This window comes from Cibotium barometz, chromosome 18 (genome assembly GCF_041138505.1).
Source record: "Cibotium barometz isolate CiBa-2024 chromosome 18, ASM4113850v1, whole genome shotgun sequence".
Lineage (NCBI taxonomy): Eukaryota > Viridiplantae > Streptophyta > Polypodiopsida > Cyatheales > Cibotiaceae > Cibotium > Cibotium barometz.
Window position 1 is genome coordinate 49,251,145 of NC_141063.1, and position 26,467 is coordinate 49,277,611.

Consider the following 26,467-nt stretch of genomic DNA (forward strand, 5'->3'; position numbering starts at 1 on the left):
CCGCAATGGGCCGAAACCCCCCCCCCCCCCCCCCCCCCCCCCCCCCCGCGCACGCCTTCCCTTGGAGTATTTCATTATCCAAGGAGAAATATAACATGTATAAGCTATAAAGGCCTTACTCTCCCCATGGGAGATGCCGGATTATCCATATACAACCATAAACCTGTCTTTCATCCAATATGGGTCCTTCCATAGGCGCACAAACATGTATAACAGCCCACATGGCTCTTCCAAATGTCCATAAACTTGTATGACAACCCATATGGCTCTTCCACGAGAACATAAACCAGCCCATATGGCCCATTCATGAGCTTATAAACCTATAAACCGGCACATGTGGCTCATCCATGAGCGCATAAACCAATATAACAGCCTATATGTCGCATCCATGAGCGCCAAAACCTATAAACAGTCTGTATATTTCATAAAACCAAAAATTTCAACAAGCTTTAGGACTATTTTTATGAAAAATAGCCATCCGGGGTGTGCAAGATGGTGTAAAGTAGTGAAAATCATCTTCCCCAAGCTGGATACGGCTATGGTGGGCTTAGAAATGAAGAGAAATGGTGAAAAATCAGAGTTTTCAACCTCCAAAAACCTACTTGAAGCTCAAACTCGCCCAAGAGATAACCCTCTCATGTTCAAATAAGCAATAAAATGCTACAATGCCATGTGTAGAGCTGAATTGACAAGTGTCGGGACAATTGTCTCACTTTTATCCTCTTATCTGCCACATGTCCCAAATCTAAAGGCCAAAAATTCCACAATCTTCAGCTCTAAAAATATCCCAAATGATAGCTAATTTCACAATGGCGCTTTGGCAATCCTCGATCTCTATCGAATTCCGGAGGTAATGACGCAAACAAAAATTCCATCGGAGATTGCCAAAAATAGCAACTTTCCCTAAAATTCAAGAGATGATCTCTTTGTGTTCCACCACATGACAAATACATGTAAGCACCATGTAGAAAGCTATTTCATTGCTCGATCTCTCCCAAATCCTCAAGAGTTCGCCATACATACTTTCCACTTGACACTTGAGTTGCAAAGTCCATTTCTGTATCCAAGAAACTGTCTCGAGTGCTTGGACCATGCTACAAACACTTGGTCCTCTATACTGGACAATCCCCCATTCCCAAAGCTTGTACATTCTTGATCTTTTGGGCATCTAAAGCCCATCCACACACATGAATTCTGGAGATGTCCAAAATGGTGACAATAAAACAAAAGCAATGAGAAATTTTGTGACAGCAACACCTCTCATGGACTTTCTCAAGGGCATGAAGACTCGTCGCTAGAGAGTGACCGTCACGGACAATGCTTACAGGCATTCTAGGCAATGAAGAAAGTCACCTCTGAGTCACTAGTTTCGAAGTTGGCATTTTGGGATATTCCTTTCGAGGTGATCACCGATGCCAGTAACCTAGCCATTGGAGCTTTTCTTCAGCAAGATGGTAGACCCATGCCTTATTATAGCCACAAGTTGAATAATGCCGAGAAGAATTATTCAGTTTATGACAAAGAGCTTTTGAGGGTGATGACAGGAAGAAGCACTTCCTTTACAGGAGAGATTTCACAATCAAAACAAACCACCAGGCACTTAAATGGTTGCAAACCATGCCCACTGCCCAATGGAGTGGCAAGTAGTCCAGATGGAGTAAATTATTCCAACAATTTGGGAGAATGTTTGAATATATCCCTAGTAAGAACAACCTCGTTGTCGATGCTCTCAGTCAAAAAGGCACAATCCAAACATTACAAGAGTCCACTGTGCTAGAAATTCAAGGCAAACACTTCGGCAACATGAAGACACGGTATACAAATTTGAATGAATTCGAGACTCAATATCAGTTGGCACTCAGTTCAAAACCAAGCCACTACAATATAAAGGATGGTTGGTTGTTTTTTAAGAACCATCTCTGTGTACTCAAAGAAAAGCACCAAGTCCTTCTCCATGATTCTCTTGCTGGAGGTCATAGAGGTATTAACACTACCCTAGAGAAGTTAGAGAGATCATTCTATTGACCCAAAATGCCACGGGATGTCTACCAACATGTCCAATCATGTCAGACATGTGAGGCACAAGAAGCTGAGCATTGCCTTTGGATGAACGAGGCAAGGTGGTGATAAAACCCATACTGATACTTTCCCATCTCTCATTGGGAACTGGCAACGGTTGAAGTAACCCTTGAGGAAGTTGTCGAGAGTCTTTCATTATCTGACATGAATGACAAGCTTTGACAAATTTGATAACATCTTGCTGCATTTGAGGCCAGAAGTATGTAGCAGACAAAAGCCGATATGTCTTGTTGATACCAGGGTGAGCAGCATAAGGGACTTCATGATGCTCTTGAATAAGAATCTTCCGCAATGAAGTATTGTGAGGCACACAAATGCGATCAGAAAAGAACAGCAACTCATCCATGATAATGAAGGCTGCAAACATGTTCATTTCTGCAGGACTCAGATTAGAAGATTTGAGAGCACGGAACGCATCTCCAAAATCTCTATCCGTCAAATATTCATTTTTGAAACAAGCAGGGATTTCCATTTGCACATCTGTGATGGCAAAATTAATGGCTCGAGGCATGCGGCTTAAAGCATCTGCAACCACATTCTGAAGACCAGGAACATATTGAATAATCATGTGAAAATTAGCCAAGAATTCAACCCATCTGCCTTGTCGAGAGTTCATAACAGGCTGAGTGAAAATGTACGTCAGAGATTGATGATCGGTACGTACAACTGAATCTGCTCCAAGAAGATAATGTCTCCAAGTTCGATAAGCATGCACGATTGCCAAAAACTCCTTATCATACACAGGATACCGGCTTTGAATGGCTGAAAACTTCCTGCTGTTAAAAGCAATGACACGATCATTCTGCATCAAAACTCCACCAGAAGCACGATCTGAGGCATCTGTCATTACATCAAAGGGCTGAGTGGGATCTGCAATGGCCAAGACCGGGGTTGTCGTCAAGGCATGCTTGGGATCATTGAAGGATTGCTCAGCTTCCGAAGACCACTGAAGTTTGTCCAACTTTGTCAATTCTATCAAAGGGGCAGCAATCTCTGAAAATCTATGCACCTTGTTGTGATAAAAGTTAGCAAGTCCTAGGAAAGATCGAACATCTGAAATGGTGAGAGGCAAAGGCCAATCCACAATCACCTGAATCTTCTTAGGATCTACTGCAATCCCATTAGCAGAAATGATGTGACCAAGATATTCCACATGGTTCTTGAAAAATTCGCTCTTCTTTTTGTTGATGTACAGCACATTGGTGCGTAGTACTTCAAAGACAATCTGTAAATGTTCTTTGTGATCGACCATAGATCGGCTAAAAACTAGAATATCATCGAGATAAACGATCACAAACTTGTCCAAGTACGGTCCAAAAATTTCATTCATCAGGGTCATGAAAGTGGCTGGGGCATTGGTTAACCCAAAAGGTATGACCAAGAATTCATAATGGCCATATTTTGTCCGACAGGCTGTCTTGTATTCATCACCATTACGGATGATAGCCGGACTTCAAATCAATCTTGGAAAACACCTTAGCACCAAGCAGTTGATCGAACAACTCATCGATGCGAGGCAAAGGGAATTTGTTCTTGATTGTCAGCTTGTTGAGAGCACAGTAATCAATGCAAAGCCGCATTGATCCATCCTTCTTTTTGACAAGCAAAACCGGGGCTCCGAAGGGACTTTTGCTGGGACGGATGTGACCTTTGTCCAGCAATTCCTGTAATTGCTTTTGTATCTCCTGAGATTCAGAGTAAGAAACACGGTATGGAGCTTGGGTTGGAGGAGGTTGACCTGGGATAAGATCAATCGGGTGATCCACAAGACGACGAGGAGGCAATGTCGTCGGAAGATCATTCGGAAACAAATCCTGAAAAGGCCTGAAGAAGGGTTGCTCCAAGTGAAAGTTTCACATACGAAACAGGCAGGCTGGCTTCAACCTTTGCCTATTAAGTCCAGATAGATAGCTGTAGGATTGCACATATGCTAGCTCAATGGGAAGAGGAGCTTCTTGAATAGCCTAGAGTTGAGTTGGAATACTGAACTACTCTTTGTATCCTGCTGAATACCTGAATGTTTGATGTGGGACCATAGTTACCAAGAGTTTCAGAAACGCCTGATTTGAAACGGGTTTCAAAAAGGTTTCAGAAGTTTTATATTTTTTGAAACGTCCAAAAAAAGTTTCATACAAAAAATGCAAAAATATATAGATTTTTCAATATAGAATATACATAAAAATATGTATTTAGGCCATGGCCAAGGCTCAAGCGTCCTTGTTGAGATGGTCAACTAGTCACTACCAAGCAAAACAGGAATGTCAAAAAAAAGTTTCATACAAAAAATGCAAAAAATATAAGTTTAGAATATACATGAAAATATGTATTTAGGCCATGGCCAAGGCTGAAGCGTCCTTCTCAAGATGGTCGATCAATCATCCGGCAGGCAGGAAAGGACGTGCGTGTGTAAGTCGAGTAGCAAGCAACAAGAAAAAAATGCACTTTGGAAAATGCGTATGTAAATTAGCATGTAAGGTTTTTGGGCCTTAAAATTTTTAGGTCAATAAAAAACGAGTTTCATATTCTGAAACGTTTCGTAAAAGTTTCAGTCAATTTCATATGATTTGAAACGGGTTTCGTTGCTACTATGTGTGGGACTAAGGCCATGCTTTTATATGATCTCCTACTATTGGTCAGCTGCTGCAAATGATCAGTCGGCTGCTTGTAAGACCCTGTCAGCTACTGAAATGCCCACGACGACTGGCATAATGCCCAGTCAGTTGCTTGTAGGGCTGGTCGGGTGCTAGCCGACTGGAGGCCTAGCCGACTCAATCACCTATGTAAGGTTAGGGGTTTCGCTACCCCTTGCAAGGCTAGCCCATGTTGGGCTGCCTTGGGGCTGGCCCCTTCTATGCAATGTCCTAAACATGCCTACACATGCAGCCATGGCTATGGCAGACACCTACATGCTCCTATATGATGATTTCTCCAAGTGGGTTAAGAGGACTGACAATTGACTGACCTCTAAGGCTCAGAGACTAACCCACGTAGCTCGTGTCTGACTATCCCTGGACTGAGGTCTCACAATGGGGTCACGGCGTATGACAAATATTCCTAAAAAAGGTGCTACTTCTGTACTAATGCTACACTAATGATCATGCCAGTGTGTCACTGTGTACCCCAGTGCAAGGTGACACGTGACAAAGGTTGGCCTACCTCAGTGGGTTCAACAACTCTTTAGAGATTATGGTCTCATTGATGCATAGCTCTATAACCAGACCCCTACCAACACCCCTGGACCTTGCCGTTCATCTCAAGCTTCCACATGTCAACACACAATGAATTATGCCCTCATGAGTTCTCTCCAGGAGATCGTTGAGCCTCAGAGTCCAGAGGAGGCTCTTTCACAACCGCAGTGGCGGCAAGCCATGGACGCAAAGATGTCCTCTATTGAGAGGAATCACACTTGGTCTTTGGTGCCACAACCTTTAGATTGTCGTGTGGTTGGTGTCAAATGGATTTTCAAAGTCAAGTTTCATGCAGATGGTACTTTGGATAAGTACAAAGCCCGCCTTGTTGCTCGAGGGTATGCTCAGAAGGCGGGTGAAGACTTTGATGAGACATTTGCTCCTACAGCCAGGTATACCACCGTCAGGATTGCTTTGGCTCTAGTTGCACACTTCAGATGGCCCGTGTTCTAGATGGATGTCAAATCCACTTTTCTGAATGGAGATTTAGAGGAGGAAGTTTATGTCGAGCAGCCTCCTAGTTTTGTGATTCAGGGACAGAATATCCATGTGTATCTTTTGCAGAAGGCTCTTTATGGTCTCAAATAGGCACCCTGTCCCTGGTATTAGAAGATCGATGCCTTCTTGTTATCTCTTGGCTTTGAGAGGGCATATGCTGATAGCAATCTGTATGTGCTTCTTTCTGATGGAACTATTTGTGTCATTGTTTTGTATGTTGATGACCTCATCCTTTCTAGCTCAGATAATACTGAGTTGGTCACACAGGTTAAATCCAAGCTTGCATCGACATTTGAGATTACTATTCTTGGTCTTCTTTGTTATTTTCTTGGGCTGGAGGTTTGGCAGAAAGATGATTGTACGTTCGTTTCTCAGTAGAAGTATGTGAAGAAGCTGCTCTCACTTTATGGGTTGTCAGATTGTACCTCTCTCTCTTGTCCCATGGATCCCAATGCCAAGTTATCCAAGGAGGATAATACACCCTTGATGGATTCCATAGAATACTGGCAGATTGTTGGCTCATTGCTTTACCTAGCCAACATTTGTCCAGAATCCAGATACCTCCTATGCTATGAGTGTTCTCAACTAGTTCTCATCAGCCGCTCGAAGGTCTCATTGGTAGGCAGTCTTGAGCGTTCTTCGTTACCTTCGAGGTACTTCAGATTATGGCATCACCTATTCCAGTGGTGTTGATTTGGTTGGTTTCACAGATTCTGATCGGGCAAGCTGCATTGATACTCAGAGGTCTACATCTGGATATTGCTTCATGCTTGGTACTGGATTGGTTTCTTGGAAGTCTCAAAAGCAGTTTCTTGGAAGTCTCAAAAGCAGAGGACTGTTTCTGCTTCTTCCACCGAGGTTGAGTGTAAAACCTACCTTCTCTCTTCCACTGAGACACTTTGGATTCATCAAATTCTGGAGCATTTGTGTTATGCTGACACTTACCCGGTTACCATCTTCTTGGATTCTCAGAGTGCCATTGCTCTAGCTGAGAATCCTGCAATACGGGGACGATCCAAGCATATTGAGATGCATTATCGTTTTGTACGTAACTGGATAGAGTTGGGACTTCTTCGGCTAGCCTACTGTCCTACCAAGGACAATGTGGCTGATCTCTTCACCAAACCACTTCCGAGAGCTACTTTGGAGGTGTTACTTCAACGTGCTGATATTTGACCGCCCCTCTAGCACTAAAGAGGAGGTGTTGGAATATATATATCATCTCCAACGGGTCTACATACACCTTTTCATGCTTAAACTAGTCATTTAATGAGACCCTGCATTAGCATATTTTAGCAGATATTATTTAGGATTTTTCTACCATTTTTAGGCATTTTATAGCATTTTTATGCTACTGGACAGCTGGCCGACCAGCTCTCAAGAGGGATATATAAGGGTGCTCACCCTTCCCCTCAGTTTTCATCTCATTCTTGCATATCTATTGGAGGTCATTGGCTATAGAGACAATCTCTTATGCTTGTAAGCACCTATGGGCTTCCCTCGTGCTCATTTTCAGCAATAATCAACTGTTTCCAGCCTTCTATAATTTGTGCTTTGGGCCTACAACCTGTGTTTGCTCTTTCTTTCATAAGTATTATCCAAAGAAGACTACCACTCCACAGACAACCACCCCAACCTCCACGGCTTCCGTTGTGAGCCCATCTCCCACACAGACCCTAGGAACTGTCCCTAGTTTTTCGGTTGGTGCAATCGTTAACTGGAAGCTCGAAGATAAGCAAAAGAACGCCCAAGACTAGGAGTATGAGCGCAATGAATTTCTCAAGACCTTTGGCTACATAGGTAGCCAGGGAGTCGTCTTTTTGTTTGACAATGGAAGCACAAGGGATGTGGTCACGAAACAGGCCGCTCGGCGAGCCTGTTTCTTGCTGACTTCGATAGACAAGAAGGTTAAGGGATTTAGCACAAGATTGACGACAAGCATCAAGTTTGAAGTTCAATGTGCTAAATTAGTGGTTCGGGGCATATAGAGTTTGTGTGAGATTTTATGGTTGCCCCTCTTGTAAGAGCAGACATATTTCTAGGAATTCAATGGTTTCACGAGTTCTAGCCAGACAAAGAATTGGGACATGCACACGTTTCAGATTATCCGGAATGTGTCCAAAGCCCCAGTGACCATTAAATGTGAGCCAGGAATCCCGAACTTTCTTCTCATAAGCCACTTGCAGGCTAAACGAGAAATCAGGAAAGGCGCACAATGTGCGATGATTTATATCTGGACTACCCAAACAGTGGCCCGTGCTTCCGGGAAGTACCAGACTCTCCATGAAAAGTTTCATAAGATTTTTCTTCGAACAATCTCTCTCCCCAGCGCCCCCCGTCTAGACCAGAGGACCACAAGATAGACCTCCTTCCACGTTGAAATCCCCCGAGCAAGATTCCATCCCACCTATCCAGGGCAACGGAATTGGAGCTCGACCAACAACTCCAAGAACTATTGTAATCTAGCTTCATACGCCCAAGTGTGTCGCCATTTGCAGCACCCATCTTGTTTGTCAAGAAGAAAGATGGGTCTTTCCGATTGTGTGTCGATTATCGTGCACTCAATAAGCTGACTATCAAGAGTAAGTTCCCGATGCCTCGAATAGATCACATTCTCGAGAGGGTGAATAGACCAAGGTGTTCTCGAAACTGGATTTGAAGAGTGGATACCACTAGGTTGATTATTAAGGGAGACATCCCCAAGACAACCTTTTGTACGGAACGAGCTCACTATGAATTCGCGGTCATGCCTTTTGGCTTGACGAACTGTCACCAATTGACCGACCATTTGGTCCATCTCCAGTTTGTGTGTCTCGTTCACTCGAGGCTAGGCCGGTGTCTCATGTGAAGAGGCCAGTATTTTTGCTTGACATGGACGGGAGCCAGACTAGTGCCACCCGTGTGTTAGCAGGAAGGTGTCGTATGGACGGGAGCCATACTGGTGCCACCCGTCTATGACCTGGACTGTGTTCGACCCATGGGATTGTTACGCCATGGAAGAGCCAGTATTTGTGCCGTGTCCTGCCTATGGGACTATCACCCCATAGGTAGGCTCGTGCCTGGAACTGTGTCTTACCTATGGGACTGTCACTCCATAGGAAGACCAAGATTTATGTTTTACGTCGTGCCATTTTTGTGCCCGACAGATATTATGTACTTGTTCCATGAACGAGAGATATGTCCATGATACTATTTGCACATGCACTCATGTTCTGCATGTTTGAAACTGTTTTCGCATGACTTGTATTTTTGTGTTTGCCTGCTTGACGTGTCACTTACTAAGCGGGGACACCTGCCACTGAGTCGTGAAGTTTGCTTTGTCTTCTGACAAGTTTTGTTGCATGTGAACAGGTGGTAAGTATATTGCACATGTTGGTTTGATATCTTATTTCTAACCTTTTGTTTTATAAGGTTGTATGTTCACATACACTTAAAAGTGGGCACCCACTTAGGGGCCAAGGTGGGGAGCCACACTTGACTTGTGTGTGTGTGGGGGGGTCGGTGCATGGTCACCTACCCACACCACAATGGAACTGGCCGCCCACATGCAAACATGGGGAGCCAGCCAACTCTAGTCGTGCAACTCCCTCTCCAACACCTTAAAAATAGTGGCGACTACCCTTCGTGAAGAGAGCAAATTGGCGATCGTTTCTACCATCTCTCAAGCGGCTTGCATCACTTCAGGCTGCGCTTCTACTCCATCTCAGGCTGCTACGTATCTGTATAACCTGGCGGCGACTGTACAAGAACTGCTGCGCTGCTTTTTCATACAGCCGACTGTATGCTGCGCAGACTACCTATTCTGCAGGCAGCTGTGTATACTTCTCCAGCCAGGCGACCACATAGGCTGTGTGCGCACCTCCAGAACAGGCAACCAAACAGACTGCACTGCCCACCACAGCAGGCGGCTGTGTGCGCGCCTCCAGTCAGGCAGCCAACCAACCACAGCAGGCGGCTGTGTATTCATTCTCCAGCTGTTGTGTTCCTATAGCTAGGCGGCCGGCGGCTGTACTCTGCAAACAAGCGGCCACATCTCCACCTTCTGCAAGTTGCTCATCCTCCCATAGGCGGCTACACCTTCTCTTCCTCCACAGTAGGCGGCCGTGTCTTGTCCTGCACAGCAGATGGTTATCTTCTTTGCAGGCGGCGTCTCTTCAGAGTGGCGGTTACTACTCCTCTTCCTTCCCCACAAGAAGGTGGCTGTGCTCTGCACAGCGGGTGGTTGTTTCCCTTTGTAGGCGGTTGTGCCTCCTTTCCATAGGCGGCGTCTTCCTTCTTCAAGTGGCTACATCTGCACACAGACAGACACATCCGGGTATTGGTCTTCCAACTACAAGCTACAAGTAAATGAATTTCAGATTTAAGTAGAGTACTTTGTGATAAATCTGATAAGGGACTCCCGACTCCCTCTACGGCCAACACCCGTTCGGTGCCGGGTAGTCCAAGCTCTTGGAGAACCACGGTCCAAAGGTGCTGAGATCGGGAGAGCCAGGTGTTAGTACGGGAGCACCTGTTTGTGCGTGGTCCTGGAACACCACTGGGGCGCTCTCCGCGGAGTCCAGTGAAGGCACAGGACCGTAGAGACTGGACCACTCAAGTGGTCGCTCTACTTCGAACATCTACTTCGAGCCTTTTTGTTTGGTACTATATTCATTTGTACATGGACATCATATGGTTCTTTGAACCCATGGAGCATTGTATTTGTTAAATACTCCCAATAAATATATCATATATTGAGGGGGGGGTCGGCCCGTTCCGGCCCCAGTGCTTGTGTCCATCTTTTTCATTCCATTTCATTTCAATTTCAAGTTGTTATTAAGTTGTCCATTTCTAATTGTGATATTAAGTTGTGCTATTACGCGTGTGGGTGTCCAACGGAGTCTATTCCCACTTGACGGGATCGGTTTCATTGGTATCAGAGCACGGTTGTTTCCCCCTTCTTGGTGGGGAAACGAACCTGTGTTTTGGAGACCCCGCTTCTAGCACACTTAACACAATGGATAGCCAAGGCAACCCTTTGGAAGTGCCTAATTCGAGGGGTCCATCTAGTGCCTCTCGTGGTTCTAATGCTCTGCGAGGAAGGCACAAGCCCCTTGAAAGGATTAATGATAGTGAATCAAAGGGTCAACTGTCTCGAGGAAAGACAGTCATGCTAGAAGAAGAGCCTGATGCAATGAGGACTGAATTGGAGCATATGAGAAAGCTTTTGCAGGCACAAGAGCAAGAGTTAAAATTTTTGCATGAAGATCCCCATGTGCAAAGTGCCATTGAAGCTAGGAAAGCTGATGCAATGGTAGATGTAACTTTTGAGTCCATGGCACGGGAAGTGGGCAAGAAGCCAAGGGAGTTGGCACTTGCCTACCTCCTCCGCAAAAGGTGACATCAAAGAGGGGGACGACGGAGAGCTGAAATTCAGAAATCCACCTCGCCTGAAGCATGGAGATCTTGCATCTCAAAGGTTGAGGTCTTTTATGCAAAAGGAAGAGGTGACAGTCACCTCTCGACATGCATCTTCTCCACAAGACACAAAGCCTGACAGGTATATGTATGCTAGTGCTCATGGAGGGCATGAAAGTCACATGCATTCAAGACATGTATCCCATGGTAGGGATGACAGATCTGCAACTAGAAGAGCTTTGCCCACTGAATTGTCTCATGGAGAGACATTGCCTTATGCAGGAAAGTCACATGTATCTGACTCTCAAGTTCGTGGAGCACATGCCACTGTGCCTCATGAAACTTCTATGATGGCCCATGGAGCCCATGCAGATAGGACTGCCCCGTTGGATAAGGGGAAAAGAAAAAGAGAAGACCATGAGCCTCATGCCAGAAAGCTCAAGGAATTTAAAGCAGGTGACAAATCTGTTAAGTTTGATGTTTTTCATGGAGAGCATGATGCTTCCAAAGTGTTAACATTTGTGGCACGATTTGATATTGCTTTTAGTCTAAAGTACGCCATGCTAGCATGTTTTTGAAAGGGACCGCTGCTCATTGGTGGATCACTGAAAAGATCACCAAGGACCCCATTTGCACCTGGAAGGAATTTAAGGATAGATTCTATGCTCAGTTTTTGCCACCAAATGCAGAGCAAACTCTCACCCAAAAGTGGGACAGACTTGAGCAAAGAGATAATGAAAGCGTGCAACAGTATGTCAACAAGTTCTGGAAAGTGTTGCTGGAAGTAACTCCTTTTATGCAAATCACTGAGGATGAAAGAAAGAGTAAGTTTCGCTCTGGACTGCAACCAGCATATCATTCGGGCATTGAATTGCACCCGAAACATACTTTGCAACAACTCACGGCTTCTGCTCTTGCTACGGAGCAATTGGTGCTCAAAATTAAGCAGGATCAAGGCGGTTCAAAGGGGAAAGACAAGGCTGTCCCAAATCTGCAAAAAGGTGGACAGCCACTTAAAAAGAACTTCCAGGAGACCCACAAGGGAGGTAGAGCTGAAAATACCTCATCTAAAGATCAGGGCCCAAAGAAGAACAAATTCGGCTTGACCCCGGAGCAAAGAGAGCAATATGCCAAGGAGGGAAAATGTTTTTCTTGTGGTAGCAAAGAGCACATGTTTAGACAATGCCCTGACCGCAAACCTAAGCACGAGGACAAGCAGACCAAGGCTAATGTACATGCAGTTCCTGATGTGCAACGAAATACAAGTCATGATGCAAAAGAGCGAATGGTATGCAAGGCTTGGGGACAAATCAAGGATAAGGCGGTTGCATAGTCATCAAACATGAATAAGGCGGGCTGATCCTTGATTTGTCCCCAAGCCTTGCATACCATTCGCTCTTTTGCATCATGACTTGTATTTCCTTGCACATCAGGAACTGCATGTACATTAGCCTTGGTCTGCTTGTCCTCGTGCTTAGGTTTGCGGTCAGGGCACTGTCTAAACATGTGCTGTTTGCTACCACAAGAAAAACATTTTCCCTCCTTGGCATATTGCTCTCTTTGTTCCTCGGTCAAGCCGAATTTGTTCTTCTTTAAGCCCTGATCTTTAGATGAGGTATTTTCAACTCTACCTCCCTTGTGGGTCTCTCGGAAGTTCTTTTTAGGTGGTTGTTCACCTTTTTGCAGATTTGGGACAGCCTTGTCTTTCCCCTTTGAACCGCCTTGATCCTGCTTAATTTTGAGCACCAATTGCTCCGTAGCAAGAGCAAAAGCTGTGAGCTGTTGCAAAGTATATTTCGGGTGCAATTCAATGCCCGAACAATATGCTGGTTGCAGTCCAGAGCGAAACTTCCTCTTTCTTTCATTCTCAATGATTTGCATAAAAGGAGTTACTTCCAGCAACACTTTCCAGAACTTGTTGACATACTGTTGCACGCTTTCATTATCTCTTTGCTCAAGTCTGTCCCACTTTTGGGTGAGAGTTTGCTCTGCATTTGGTGGCAAAAATTGAGCATAGAATCTATCCTTAAATTCCTTCCAGGTGCAAATGGGGTCCTTGGTGATCTTTTCAGTGATCCACCAATGAGCAGCGGTCCCTTTCAAAAACATAGCATGGCGTACTTTAGACTTCTCAGTGAAGTCCTCATCGCTAAAAGCAATATCAAATTGTGCCACAAATGTTAACACTTTGGAAGCATCATGCTCTACATGAAAAACATCAAACTTAACAGATTTGTCACCTGCTTTAAATTCCTTGAGCTTTCTGGCATGAGGCTCATGGTCTTCTCTTTTTCTTTTCCCCTTATCCAACGGGGCAGTCCTATCTGCATGGGCTCCATGGGCCATCATAGAAGTTTCATGAGGCACGGTGGCATGTGCTCCACGAACTTGAGAGTCAGATACATGTGACTTTCCTGCATAAGGCAATGTCTCTCCATGAGACAATTCAGTGGGCAAAGCTCTTCTAGTTGCAGACCTGTCATCCCTACCAGAGGATACATGTCTTGAATGCATGTGACTTTCATGCCCTCCATGAGCACTAGCATACATATACCTGTCAGGCTTTGTGTCTTGTGGAGAAGATGCATGTCGAGAGGTGACTGTCACCTCTTCCTTTTGCATAAAAGACCTCAACCTTTGAGATGCAAGATCTCCATGCTTCAGGCGAGGTGGATTTCTGAATTTCAGCTCTCCGTCGTCCCCCTCTTTGATGTCACCTTTGCGGAGGAGGTAGGCAAGTGCCAACTCCCTTGGCTTCTTGCCCACTTCCCGTGCCATGGACTCAAAAGTTACATCTACCATTGCGTCAGCTTTCCTAGCTTCAATGGCACTTTGCACATGGGGATCTTCATGCAAAAATTTTAACTCTTGCTCTTGTGCCTGCAAAAGCTTTCTCATATGCTCCAATTCAGCCCTCATTGCATCAGGCTCTTCTTCTAGCATGACTGTCTTTCCTCGAGACAGTTGACCCTTTGATTCACTATCATTAACCCTTTCAAGGGGCTTGTGCCTTCCTCGCAAGCATCAGAACCACGAGAGGCACTAGATGGACCCCTCGAATTAGGCACTTCCAAAGGGTTGCCTTGGCTATCCATTGTGTTAAGTGTGCTAGAAGCGGGGTCTCCAAAACACAGGTTCGTTTTCCCACCAAGAAGGGGGAAACAACCGTGCTCTGATACCAATGAAACCGATCCCGTCAAGTGGGAATAGACTCTGTTGGACACCCACACGCGTAATAGCACAACTTAATATCACAATTAGAAATGGACAACTTAATAACAACTTGAAATTGAAATGAAATGGAATGAAAAAGATGGACACAAGCACTGGGGCCGGAACGGGCCGACCCCCCCCTCAATATATGATATATTTATTGGGAGTATTTAACAAATACAATGCTCCATGGGTTCAAAGAACCATATGATGTCCATGTACAAATGAATATAGTACCAAACAAAAAGGCTCGAAGTAGATGTTCGAAGTAGAGCGACCACTTGAGTGGTCCAGTCTCTACGGTCGCCAGTCTCTACGGTCCTGTGCCTTCACTGGACTCCGCGGAGAGCGCCCCACTGGTGTTCCAGGACCACGCACAAACAGGTGCTCCCGTACTAACACCTGGCTCTCCCGATCTCAGCACCTTTGGACCGTGGTTCTCCAAGAGCTTGGACTACCCGGCACCGAACGGGTGTTGGCCATAGAGGGAGTCGGGAGTCCCTTATCAGATTTATCACAAAGTACTCTACTTAAATCTGAAATTCACTTACTTGTAGCTTGCAGATGGAAGACCAATACCCGGATGTGTCTGTGTGTGTGCAGATGTAGCATAGTCACAGGGAACGGAGGGGACGGCAGCTTGGAACGCGGGGACGCCGATTCGGGACGGACCAGCAACGGGGACGGACGGACGTCCCCCATGGCACGTTTCTCACAGGGGACGGCGACGGGGACGGCGCAGGGACGGGGACGCCAGTGAGGGACGGACCTGTGAGGGGACGACAGAGAGACGCCTGCCGTTTTTGGCCGTTGCGCTTCCCATTTCCAGCCGTTTATGGCTGTTGGCTCTTTGAGGCTTGTTTGGCCCTCTCTCTCTCTCTTGCCCTTGAGGCTTAAGTTTGAGGCTTGGGCCTTGGGCCTTGGGCCTTGGCCCTTGAGGCTTGGCCCTTGCCTCTCTCTCTCTCTCACTTGCCCTTGCCTCTCTCTTGCCTATCTAATATCTATATATCTACAAGGCTACAAACATGGAGTTTAGCGTAAACGGCCCTTCGGGCCGGGGGGGAGTCATCTCCCCCCCCGGACCCCCTGCAGAGAGGGGCTCACGCCCCCCTCCGCACCTTCCCCCAAGTAGGCTGGTGTGAAACTGCGCGCCGCAACGGACTCAAAATTTACAGCCCATATGCAGTAGGTGTATAATAACTCACCGCATATGCATGTAGCCTGGTTGGCAGTGTGCCAACCTTCTCCAGAATCGTCTCATGCTATCTGGCCACAATCGGCCACCATCCGGTGTTTAAACCGGGACCTATCAGGTGACCCGTGCTACTCATAAATGCCTTCTCCTCATATAGGGGGGACTCACAAAGTAGAGTTAGCCGGTGCCTGCGTAGTTACCTGAGGGTGGAAAAACTTTTAAAAAAAAGTATTTTTTGAGTGCCGTTCCCTCCCCCGTCCCCGTTCCCTACTTATGGCCGTCCCCCGTCCCGTCCCCGTCCCCCGTTACCGTCCCCCGTTCCTTGTGACAATGAGATGTAGCCACTTGAAGAAGGAAGACACCGCCTATGGAAAGGAGGCACAACCGCCTACAAAGGGAAACAACCACCCGCTATGCAGAACACAGCCACCTTCTTGTGGGGAGTAACCGCCACTCTGAAGAGATGCCACCTGCAAAGGAGATGACCATCTGCTGTGCAGGACAAGACACGGCCGCCTACTGTGGAGGAAGAGAAGGTGTAGCCGCCTATGGAGAGGATGAGCAGCCTGCAGAAGGTGGAGATGTGGCTGCTTGTTTTTGCACAGTAGAGCCGCCCGCCGCCTAGCTGTAGGAACACAACAGCTGGAGAATGAATACACAGCCGCCTGCTGTGGTTGGCAGTACAGCCTGTATGGTTGCTTGACTGGAGGCGCACACACAGCCGCCTGCTGTGGTGGGCAGCGCAGTCTGTTTGGCTGCTTGTTCTGGAGGCGCACACACAGCCTATGTGGTCGCCTGGCTGGAGAAGTATACACAGCTGCCTGCAGAATAGGCAGCCTGCGCAGCATACAGTCGACTGTATGAAAAAGCAGCGCAGCAGTTCTTGTACAGTCGCCGCTTGGTTATACAATACGTAGCAGCCTGAGATGGAGCAGAAGCGCAGCCTGAAGTGATGCAGCCGCCTGAGAGATGGTGGAAACGATTGCCGGTTTGCTCTCTTCACGAAGGGTGGTCGCCACTATTTTTAAGGTGTTGGAGAGGGAGTTGCACGACTAGAGTTGGCTGGCTCCCCATGTTTGCATGTGGGCGGCCAGTTCCATGGTGGTGTGGATAGGTGACCATGCACCCACCCCCACACACACACACAAGTCAAGTGTGGCTCCCCACCTTGGCCCCTAAGTGGGTGCCCACTTTTAAGTGTATGTGAACATACAACCTTATAAAACAAAAGGTTAGAAATAAGATATCAAACCAACATGTGCAATATACTTACACCTATTCACATGCAACAAAACTCGTCAGAAGACAAAGCAAACTTCACGACTCACTGGCAGGCGTCCTTGCTCAGTAAGTGACACGTCAAGCAGGCAAACACAAAAATACAAGTCATGCGAAAACAGTTTCAAACATGCAGAACATGAGTGCATGTGCAAATAGTATCATGGGCATATCTCTCGTTCATGGAACAAGTACATAATATCTGTCGGGCACAAAAATGGCACGACGTAAAACATAAATCCTAGTCTTCCTATGGTGTGACAGTCCCATAGGTAGACACAGTTCCAGGCACGAGCCTCCCTATGGAGTGACAGTCCCATAGGCAAGACACGGCACAAATACTGGCTCTTCCATGGCGTGACAATCCCATGGGTCGAACACAGTCCCATCATACACGGGTGGCACCAGTCTGGCTCCCGTCCATGTCAAGCAAAAATACTAGCCTCTTCACATGAGACACCGGCCTGGTCTCAAGTGAACGAGACACAAAAACTGGAGATGGACCAAATGGTCGGTCAATTGGTGACACGAACACCCCAATCACATTCAACCGTATGATGATGCGAATTGTCATGGACTGAATTGGAAAGTGTGTGTTCATATTTTTGGACGACATACTGGTATTTTCAGCTATGGTTGAGCAGCATGACATTGATGTGAAGAAAGTCTTGAAGTTGCTTGAAAGCAACGAGCTCTATGTCAATGAGAAGAAGTCGGAATTTTATCTATTGGAGGTTCACTACCTTGGATACATAATCAGTGCTCAAGGCATCTGACTTGATCCAGCCAAGGTGGCCGAGATTGTCAAGTGGGAGATACCACATATGACATCAGATCCTTTGTGGACATATGCCAAGCATATTCCACCCAGGTAGACAGATTCTCTGATCTCTCCGACGAATCTCACCGATCTGCTTTAAGGGTGTCAAGACTAGAAGGCAACGGATCCGAATGACTCCATGAGCGTTAGAGGTATTCAAGAACCTCAAAGTGGCTTTGTTTAAAGCACCTTGTCTAGCACTTGCCTCGTGGGAGTAACATCGCGATTGGAGTTGTATTACAACAAAATGGCCATCTAGTAGCTTACATGTCTCGTAAGTTATTGCCCACATAAAAGAATTACTCGGTCTACAATCGAGAACTCCTAGCAATAATTCAGGCCCTAAAACATTGGAAACATTTCGTTTATGACTAAGAAATTGAGGTTCACACTAACCGTCACGCATTACGCTACAATGCCAAGTGCACAGTGGAGTGACTGACAACACCGTTGGAGCCAGATATTTCAGCAATTTGGTGGTATGATTGAGTACCTTCCAGGAAAGGCCAACCCAATGGCCGATGCTTTGAGTAGATAGAGAACACGGACATTGATTCAGACCACTAGACTTGACCTTGTTGGTACAAGACTAGATGACACGAAGCACACGTACGCGAATTCCGAGGAATTCAGGACACAATAGGAGCAAGCATTGGATGCCATAGGACCATGCCATTTTTTGATACGCGATGGTTGGCTTTTCTACAAAGACCGACTTTGTGTCATAAAGTCATTCAAGGCAGCTCTTCTCCATCTCCCTCCACCAACGACCACCTATAGACGTGGTCCTGTAATCTTAATGTATATAACTCACTTTTTTCCTAGTAATGGAAGGGTAGCTTTATTGGGGAGAGCAAAAACAATGGGAAATGAGAGAAATGTAAAAATTGATTCATCATACAGATCCCTTGCAGCACTATAGTATCTCTCAGAATTCAATTCAAGAAAAGTTATATGGTGCTTGTTGCATGCGCGGAAGCCTTGCTATAATGATCCACAGCCCTAAGCCTGATTAAGAACATTGATGGTGATTAACACATGATCAAGACTGAGGAGAGAGAAGAAGAGAGAGATTGGTTGTCAAGGTTTTCTTTATTTATATGTTACAAAAAGGTTGCATGAATGCTTCTACATGATTTAGGCCTTTGGTCAACCCTATAGGGGTAACCCTGGCCTCTTCTACATGACTTATATTGAGGCTAATGATGAAAGAATCACTAAAAATGACTTGATGAATGATGAATTATTTCTAGTGTTTATATATGCTTCTGGAGTGCTGGTCGGTCAGTTATACTGCTGGTCTCGTTGGCCAATTGTACTACTGTCGTCTAGTTTCGTGCGACAAATAATCTGGCTTAGTGCTATTAAATGTTGCACTTTGCTTCTACCTTGTCCACACTTGCTGCCCTGCACTATGGTACCCAGCCACCTACTGTCTAATTCACCTACGGGTTGCCGACCGTGGGTTGAAACTTGAAAGCCCCTGATGGTTGCCAACAGGTTCCCTAGACCTCCAAACTGCTCTTGATGCTGGTTCATGATGTTGATGCAAACAGCAATGGTGCTTCTGGTGATGATGATGACACTGTTGTCTTCCATCTTGTCTAATTGATGCTAACTGCTGACTAATCAAGGATTAAGACTGTTCATGCACAAGATTAGCCATGGCACGGACGTACGCATGGCATTCCCTTTTGCTAAACTTGATGACGGGGTGGACACCCTGTCATCCTTCCTCCCTGGACTGCGACCGACTGACTTTAAATTGCTACTGACTTTGACTTCTACTTAACTGACTTTGACTAATCTTTTTGTCTAAACACCTTCACTTCTAATCTCCACTTCCAAGTCTTGCTAAAGAACTGAGCATCTGTTCAACTGATGTCCCCATGCTTGCTTTCCCTTACCCTTAACACAACATCAAGTCGCTTGCCAAAACTGATCACGCACGTTGCTAGGTCTTTGGACTGATCTGAGAGCTTAATGATGTATTGATTATGCGTACATACCCTCATGAAACGCTTCCTCTGGCTCTACCTGTTGCAAACCACTCCATCTGCTACCCTATTGCATTCTTTCTGCTAGAAACTATGCACCTTTCTTGAGACGTTGCTTAGTGGGCAGAGCCTGAATGCTCTGATACCAATCTTGAAGCCTTGCTGTACTGATCCACAGCCCTAAGCTTGATTAAGAACATTGATGCTGATTAACACATGATCAAGATAGAAGAGAGAGATTGGGTGTCAGGGTTTTCTTTATTTATATGGTGCAAAAAGGTTGCATGAGTGCTTGTACATGGGTTAGGCCTTTGGTCAACCCCATTCGGGTGACACTGGCCCCTTCTACATGACCCATACTAAGGCTAATGATGAAAGAATGACTGAAAATGACTTGATGAATGATGTACATACCCAGATGAATCCAGGAACATGCCCAAATTTCTGATGTTTATATATGCTTCTGTAGTGCTGGTCGGCCAGTTGTACTGCTGTCGGCCAGCTTTTGGGTCATAATCTGACTTTGTGATATTAAATGTTGCACTTTGCTTCTGCCTTGTCCACACATGCTGCCCTGCACTGTGGTACCCAACCACCTGCTGTCTAGTTCACCTAGGGGCTGCCCACTGTGGGCTGAAAGCCCCTGATTACTGCCGACAGGTCCCCTAGACCTCCAAACTGCTCTTGATGCTGGTTGATGTTGTTGATGTTAGATGATGATGATGCAAACACCACTGGTGCTTCTGTTGATGATGATGACATGGCTGTCCCACATGCCATCTAACTTATGCTAATTGCGGATTAATCAAGGATTAAGACTGTTCATGTACAGGATTAGCCATGGCACGGGCGTGCACGTGACAATGCACTATGGATTCTCAGCCATCTCTCCTTGCCAATAACCTTTGTGCAAAGTCTAATGTGCCCACATCAGCATTAGCCTTAGCTTTCTACAAGCAGATCATTTGCTTCATAATTATGTGCACTGTACTTTCTCAATTTTATGGTACCCAGACCCAATCCCAAGGAGGGATTGAATGACCTAAACAATGAGCAAACCTGCCTTATATAGCCCCTTGACTACCCTATGGACTGGCCAACCTGCTGTTGGCCAAATCCTGGACAAATATTCCACAAATTGCTGCAGCCGACAGAGATATCCTCGTGCATAAACTGGCCAACAGCCTCTTGTGCCCCTCCACAAGGTACTCCTGCTTATATTAACAGTATATGTTCCAAAATCTGGTTCTGATCTCGTTCTTTATCTTGTTGCCCCTTCAGGATCAGTCCTGGGATTAGCCTGCACATGACATGGTGTAAAGCAACCACTATAGTAGCCACCACCCTTGCCTCGTATGAGATCCGTTTGGTTTCACTCAGGGAACGCTGCTATGGGTGTGTACAGGATCTAAAACTGTCCTCTGTAGAAAAAGCTGACCGCTCAGTGCTAAGCTGGGTAAAATGCAATGAAAAATATGAGCCTAACCACCAACCTCACCACCTCTGAAGCACAGCTAACTTTGTGCTGCTGATGTCCTGAGAACAAACCTGAACGGGCATTGATTTCCCACTGATAAATGGTACAATGGTGTGAAGCATGTATGCCGAAATTGGCACGGTCCTCAGGTGGAGATAGTTAATTGCTAAGATGACTAAAATGCAAGAAAAAACTACAGAATGCGCCACAAGCAATGTTCACAGAAAACCTGCAATCTATACACAATGGACTTGCACCATTCCCATTGTTATATGCACAATGTTTTCCTAAAATCGAGACATTTTAGTTAAATTCCAGCTTTTAAATCTGCAACTGTTTTCAGTGAACACTGCCCCTGCCCCCAACGACACCACTACTGAGAAAAAAGCAAATTTTCACACACGCCTGAAGCCAGCAAAGAAAGAATGAAATCAAGTATACCTCCGCTGCAGCAGCCACAGCAGCATCCTTTCTTGCTGGTGGCTTTGCGAGTGTGGGATCGGGCTGAGGCTGCAGAAACTCGGGCCATTGATGCTTTGTTTTCTTCTTATTTCTTCAACTCAGCCTCTCACCAAGCCAATGAGGAGCAGGCTTTTCGGACTCTCATCCAATCTGGAGACAAAGAAGAAAAAGATTGCTAGCCTGGCGGAAAGCAAGCTAAAGTAAGCCCTCCATTGTTTTTAGAATGCAAGCCACAAAGTTGTGAATGGTACCTACCTACACAACAATAATAAGTTTCCAAAAGTCCTAAGCCCACTTGGTTAGGGTGTTTAGGTTTTTTCTCGCACACGAGGTGTGAGGTTCACACCAATGCTTACAAAAACCGGCTTTTAGTGTATTTTTCATGCCTGAATTTTAAAAATCTTGGCTATCCAGAGAAAAATGGAGAAATTTTAATGTTTTTAGTTATTAAACTCTAGCATTCATTGGATTTTGGTTCAGCTGATCACACTCTAACCTTGCTCTTCTTCTCACTCGCTAGTAAAAAAGTTTTTCGTAGTAGCCACATCCTTGTAAATTGTTTCGAAGTGCACTTGCACTTCAAATTTCCTCTTAAAATTAGCTACCATACAAAAGGGCAATCTAGATTCTGGTGTATTTTTACCCATCAAAATTAAAGAAAACTAGGTATAATTTTTGTAACCCTTATTTATTTAAAGGGGTAAATTTTCGTACATCTTACCTTTAAAACCGGCATTTAGTGTACATTTTCCCAGTGGAAATCGATTGAAGTGAGAAATTGTCTTTAAGGGGCTCTCGTGCCATAGCAAAATCACTACATGATCAAAAAGTTGCAAAGTTTGACGTAATTACAATTGCAGCACACTTGGAAGTGTTTGTTCAAATATGTGATACATGTTGTTGACTAATGACATATTATGTATATATGTATTGGTATACCAAGACATACATACATTGACCTAATATGTATGTTGTTGACTAATGACCTAATATGTATGTATATATGTCTTGGTATACCAAGACATACATACACCTTTAACATTTTATATCACTCTTGAGAGCATATGTTGTCATGTGAGTTGGTTAATCATAAAGTTTTATGCCCATTATTCTTTTGATCTAATTTACACATAAATCCTAGTGGTCTTGATTCAGGGTGGTTGTTTTGAAGATTCTTAAGCCTTCACATAAATCTTACATTTACTTGGCACCACGAGAACACTTGGTTGTAACAATCAAGGTGGAAATATAAAACACCACATGAGTAAATAATGATTGAATGGCAATAACGCAAAATGCATCACACAAGGTTATATCGACAAATTGATTAAGCATGGGTAGTTATGAATGAGTGGTCTAGGCATAGTATATTAAGGTGCACCATGCTTCCTAAAAAGAAACACTTTTAGATTAAGTGCTCATCGAATGAATCATCAAAAGAGATAAAAAGCTTACATGTAGAACAGTCTCTTTTCACTCTTGTTGTATATACTCATTTGTGCATATATACATTTTTTTTAAGTAGCCCAAAATGACACAAGTATCTCTTTTCACGCTTGTTAAACCCTTTTGGGGTTAACACATTTTGTATATAGTTGTTTGTATGTATATACATTTGTTTTTATAGCCACAAATGACACAAGAATCTCCATTTAGGTAATTGTGGAATCAATTTCTCAAGCATATGAACTAATCAACCATTCAACATAAAGCAATTGCAACATCTTCCCCCCCATGTATGTGGCCTATCTCCACATATGAGTATTTTTATACTTTTTGTTCCAATAATAGGCTATAGCCTCCAAATATATAAAAAGTGTGCTTTACTTCGCATGACACATTCCAATGATAAGCTATATCCTCCAAATATACAAAAAGTGTGCTTTGCTGTGTACGACACATTCCAATGATAGGCTATAGCCTCAAAATATACAAAAAGTGTGCTTCACACGACACTCTCTTTTACCCAAAAATGGGATTTTATCAATCTCAATTACTTGAGGCTAGGGTAAAAGCTTTTCACGCTTTATATAATATCAAAGTTTAAATATTTTCCAAGGCCTATGCTTTCAAGTCTAAGCTTGAAAAAAAAAGAGGTGTGCACAAGCTTGCACACATTTAGAAAGCTTGTCCAAGATTGTGATATGTGTAAATGGGCATGCCATAATAAACCCAAATAGATGCTTGACTAGCAGATCCTATGTTAAGGAATATAACGCCAAAGAGTCCTATACATTAACCTATGAACTCTAAGATCTTATCAAAGCGGTCCATAGAGAACTATCCCTCTCATAACATCTAGTTAAATAAGGATCATTGTTGCAAGGGCAATGTTCTCTGCCAATTGCTCATCTTGGTGGCTACAAGGTGTCGTGATCCACTGCCATGAGTACCACCTATATCTTCAATCAATAGTGGTTAAAAAGTAGATGCTCTCAAAGTGTCGGGCCAAGGTAACTCGATTTACATAACAAGCCAAGGAAAGAAGGTGCTTGAAGTCAAAGGCTCTCATGTTGTCCTTTGAAGATAAACATAAGGACTCTTGATAGATAAGATCTCACCATCTATTACTCGATCAGAAAGAGAAAACCGACAAATACTGTAAGTTTCAGCTTTAGGTTGTGCACCATATGATAAAATCATGTCTAATATCGTAAGCGCATATCTAAACAACGTTGCTCAACTATGGTGACAGCTATGAGATCCCTACCTCTCTATCTATGGTGGCAAAAAAATTACACTAAGGGTAGAGCAACTCACTCAGGGCCTCATATCGTAGTGTTCTAATGCTTGGCTCTTTCGTTAGCTCCTCTTAATCTCACTACAACAATCCTTACACGGGAAAGGTGAATGATTCATCTAGGTGTTTTCCCTTCAAAATTCTCACAAGCATGTCACATCGAGCAGCTCCTCATGCTCAACAAGATATCACGAATCCTCAATTATAAAGATAAATCTTATATCCCTATTTATGATTACCAATCTAAACTTACTCGTTTGTAGGTTTTTCTCATTCTAACAACACAAGTTTGTTTCATTTTTTTATAAAGTACTCGTAATTCAGGTCCACCTGACCACCCACTTTCTAGTGTTTGATCTTTTTTCTACTTAAACTAGATCTATAGGCTCAATTGAGCCCCGTTTAATCCCATGAATCTAGCATTATGTCCTATGCTAGAGCTACAAAGCTGGTGCGAACTCACGCACTACTCCTTGACTAGACCTACACAGACGGTGTGAACTCACGCACCTACTCCTTGACTACACCTACACAGACGGTGTGAACTCACGCATCTATAATTGAAAGTTTTTACTTTACTCTCACACACGCCACTTAAGATAAGTTCATACATGCACTCCTTTGAAAAGCAGTCCTTTAATTAAAGAAAAACATACAATTCTTCTTATCCATGCATATATCATACGTCCATTTCACATATCACAACAAGTAACACATCAGTGTCACATCATCATCATAAATATCCTCACACCATGGACATGATCCTTAGACTAGGAAAAGCAGTCCTTTCATAAAAGAAAAACATACAATTCTTCTTATACATGCACATATCATATGTTCATTTTCCATATCATCAATGTCACATCATCATAAATATCCTCACACCATGGACATGATTCTTAGATTAGGATGATATATGATTAGCATGAACACTCCTAGACCATTGTGATGATGACCAGAGGAGCCCTACGTGTCTCACATCCACCTCAACACAAGTGCCAAATGATCCTAGGAATCGCTTCTACTATTTGTCACATATCCTAGAAGCACAAACATTCTAAGTAGGACTGGCATCAGGAGCCAAGTATGTCTAGTACCAGCACACATACTTAGCCACCATCGAGCACTACCGTGGTTGTTTGACTTCGAAACTGCTTCATGTCCATAACACCAATTATACTAGGAGCACACGTGATCGAATCCAATTAATTATGTTTCATATAGCAGTGAATAATTGAGAGTGAATCTATATAATGTTTACCACTTGTTGTTATTATTTTTATAAGTGAAACCAAAGTAATTGTAATCTAACACTGTGGATTGAGAGTGAATCTATATAATGTTTACCACTTGTTGTTATTATTTTTATGAGTGAATCCAAAGTAATTGTAATCTAACACTGTGGATTGTCTTTGAGTATAGATCATAAGTTTGGGACAACAAAGGTGGACATTAGACGGAATTATCTAGCCGTGCACATGTGTGCAAAATAATTAATTATGTATGGTTTAGCCCATTATGTTGGGCAAGGTTTATGGAATGGATCTAGAGTTAAACATGAAATCAAACACATGAAAGATGAATTCTAGCATCCATTACACATGAAATTAGCATTTCCAAGCATCATAGCCAAAGATGAACAAGAGAGAGAATCCATATGTGTATGTAGCAAAGAGAAAGATACACAATGTCCTGAGTGTGTTAACCTCTCACCAAGAGGATGGCTTGAAAGCTAGCCATGAGCCTTGACCATAGATGGCCATCTCCATAGTAGGAGCCAAAGGTACAATGGAATGTCCAAGATTAGTAAAATGACAAAAGGTCCTATCCATGTGCCCAAGGCCCTATTTATAGTGTTTTACCCATGGGCCCATTTACATGTATGCTATAGGTTCATGATCACCAACCATCCCTTCCCAAAGATTTTGTCCTCAAAATCATACAAGATATTTACACTTCAAGTATGGCCGCAATTTGAATCTTTGAGACGTAAAAAGGTTCCCCAAAAATGCTCTTGAAGTACATTTGGAAGAAGAAACCCAAATGTAGTGAAACCCGCAAACTCCTTCTCCAATGCAATCATGTGAGACTGTTATGGCAGCCTTGTTGTCGGTGAAGATCCT

General features: G+C 44.2%; 1 protein-coding gene across 1 annotated transcript in view; it reads right to left on the bottom strand.

Moving 5' to 3' along the window:
* The window catches only part of LOC147629437 (uncharacterized), a 42,755-nt gene extending 20,880 nt beyond the window's left edge, over positions 1–21,875 (bottom strand). The window contains exon 1 of the mRNA XM_086812714.1: positions 21,584–21,875. Within this exon, the coding sequence (XP_086668840.1) occupies positions 21,584–21,671 (88 nt within the window). The 5' untranslated portion in view covers positions 21,672–21,875. The remainder of the gene's footprint in view (positions 1–21,583) is intronic.
* Positions 21,876–26,467: the final 4,592 nt, after the last annotated feature.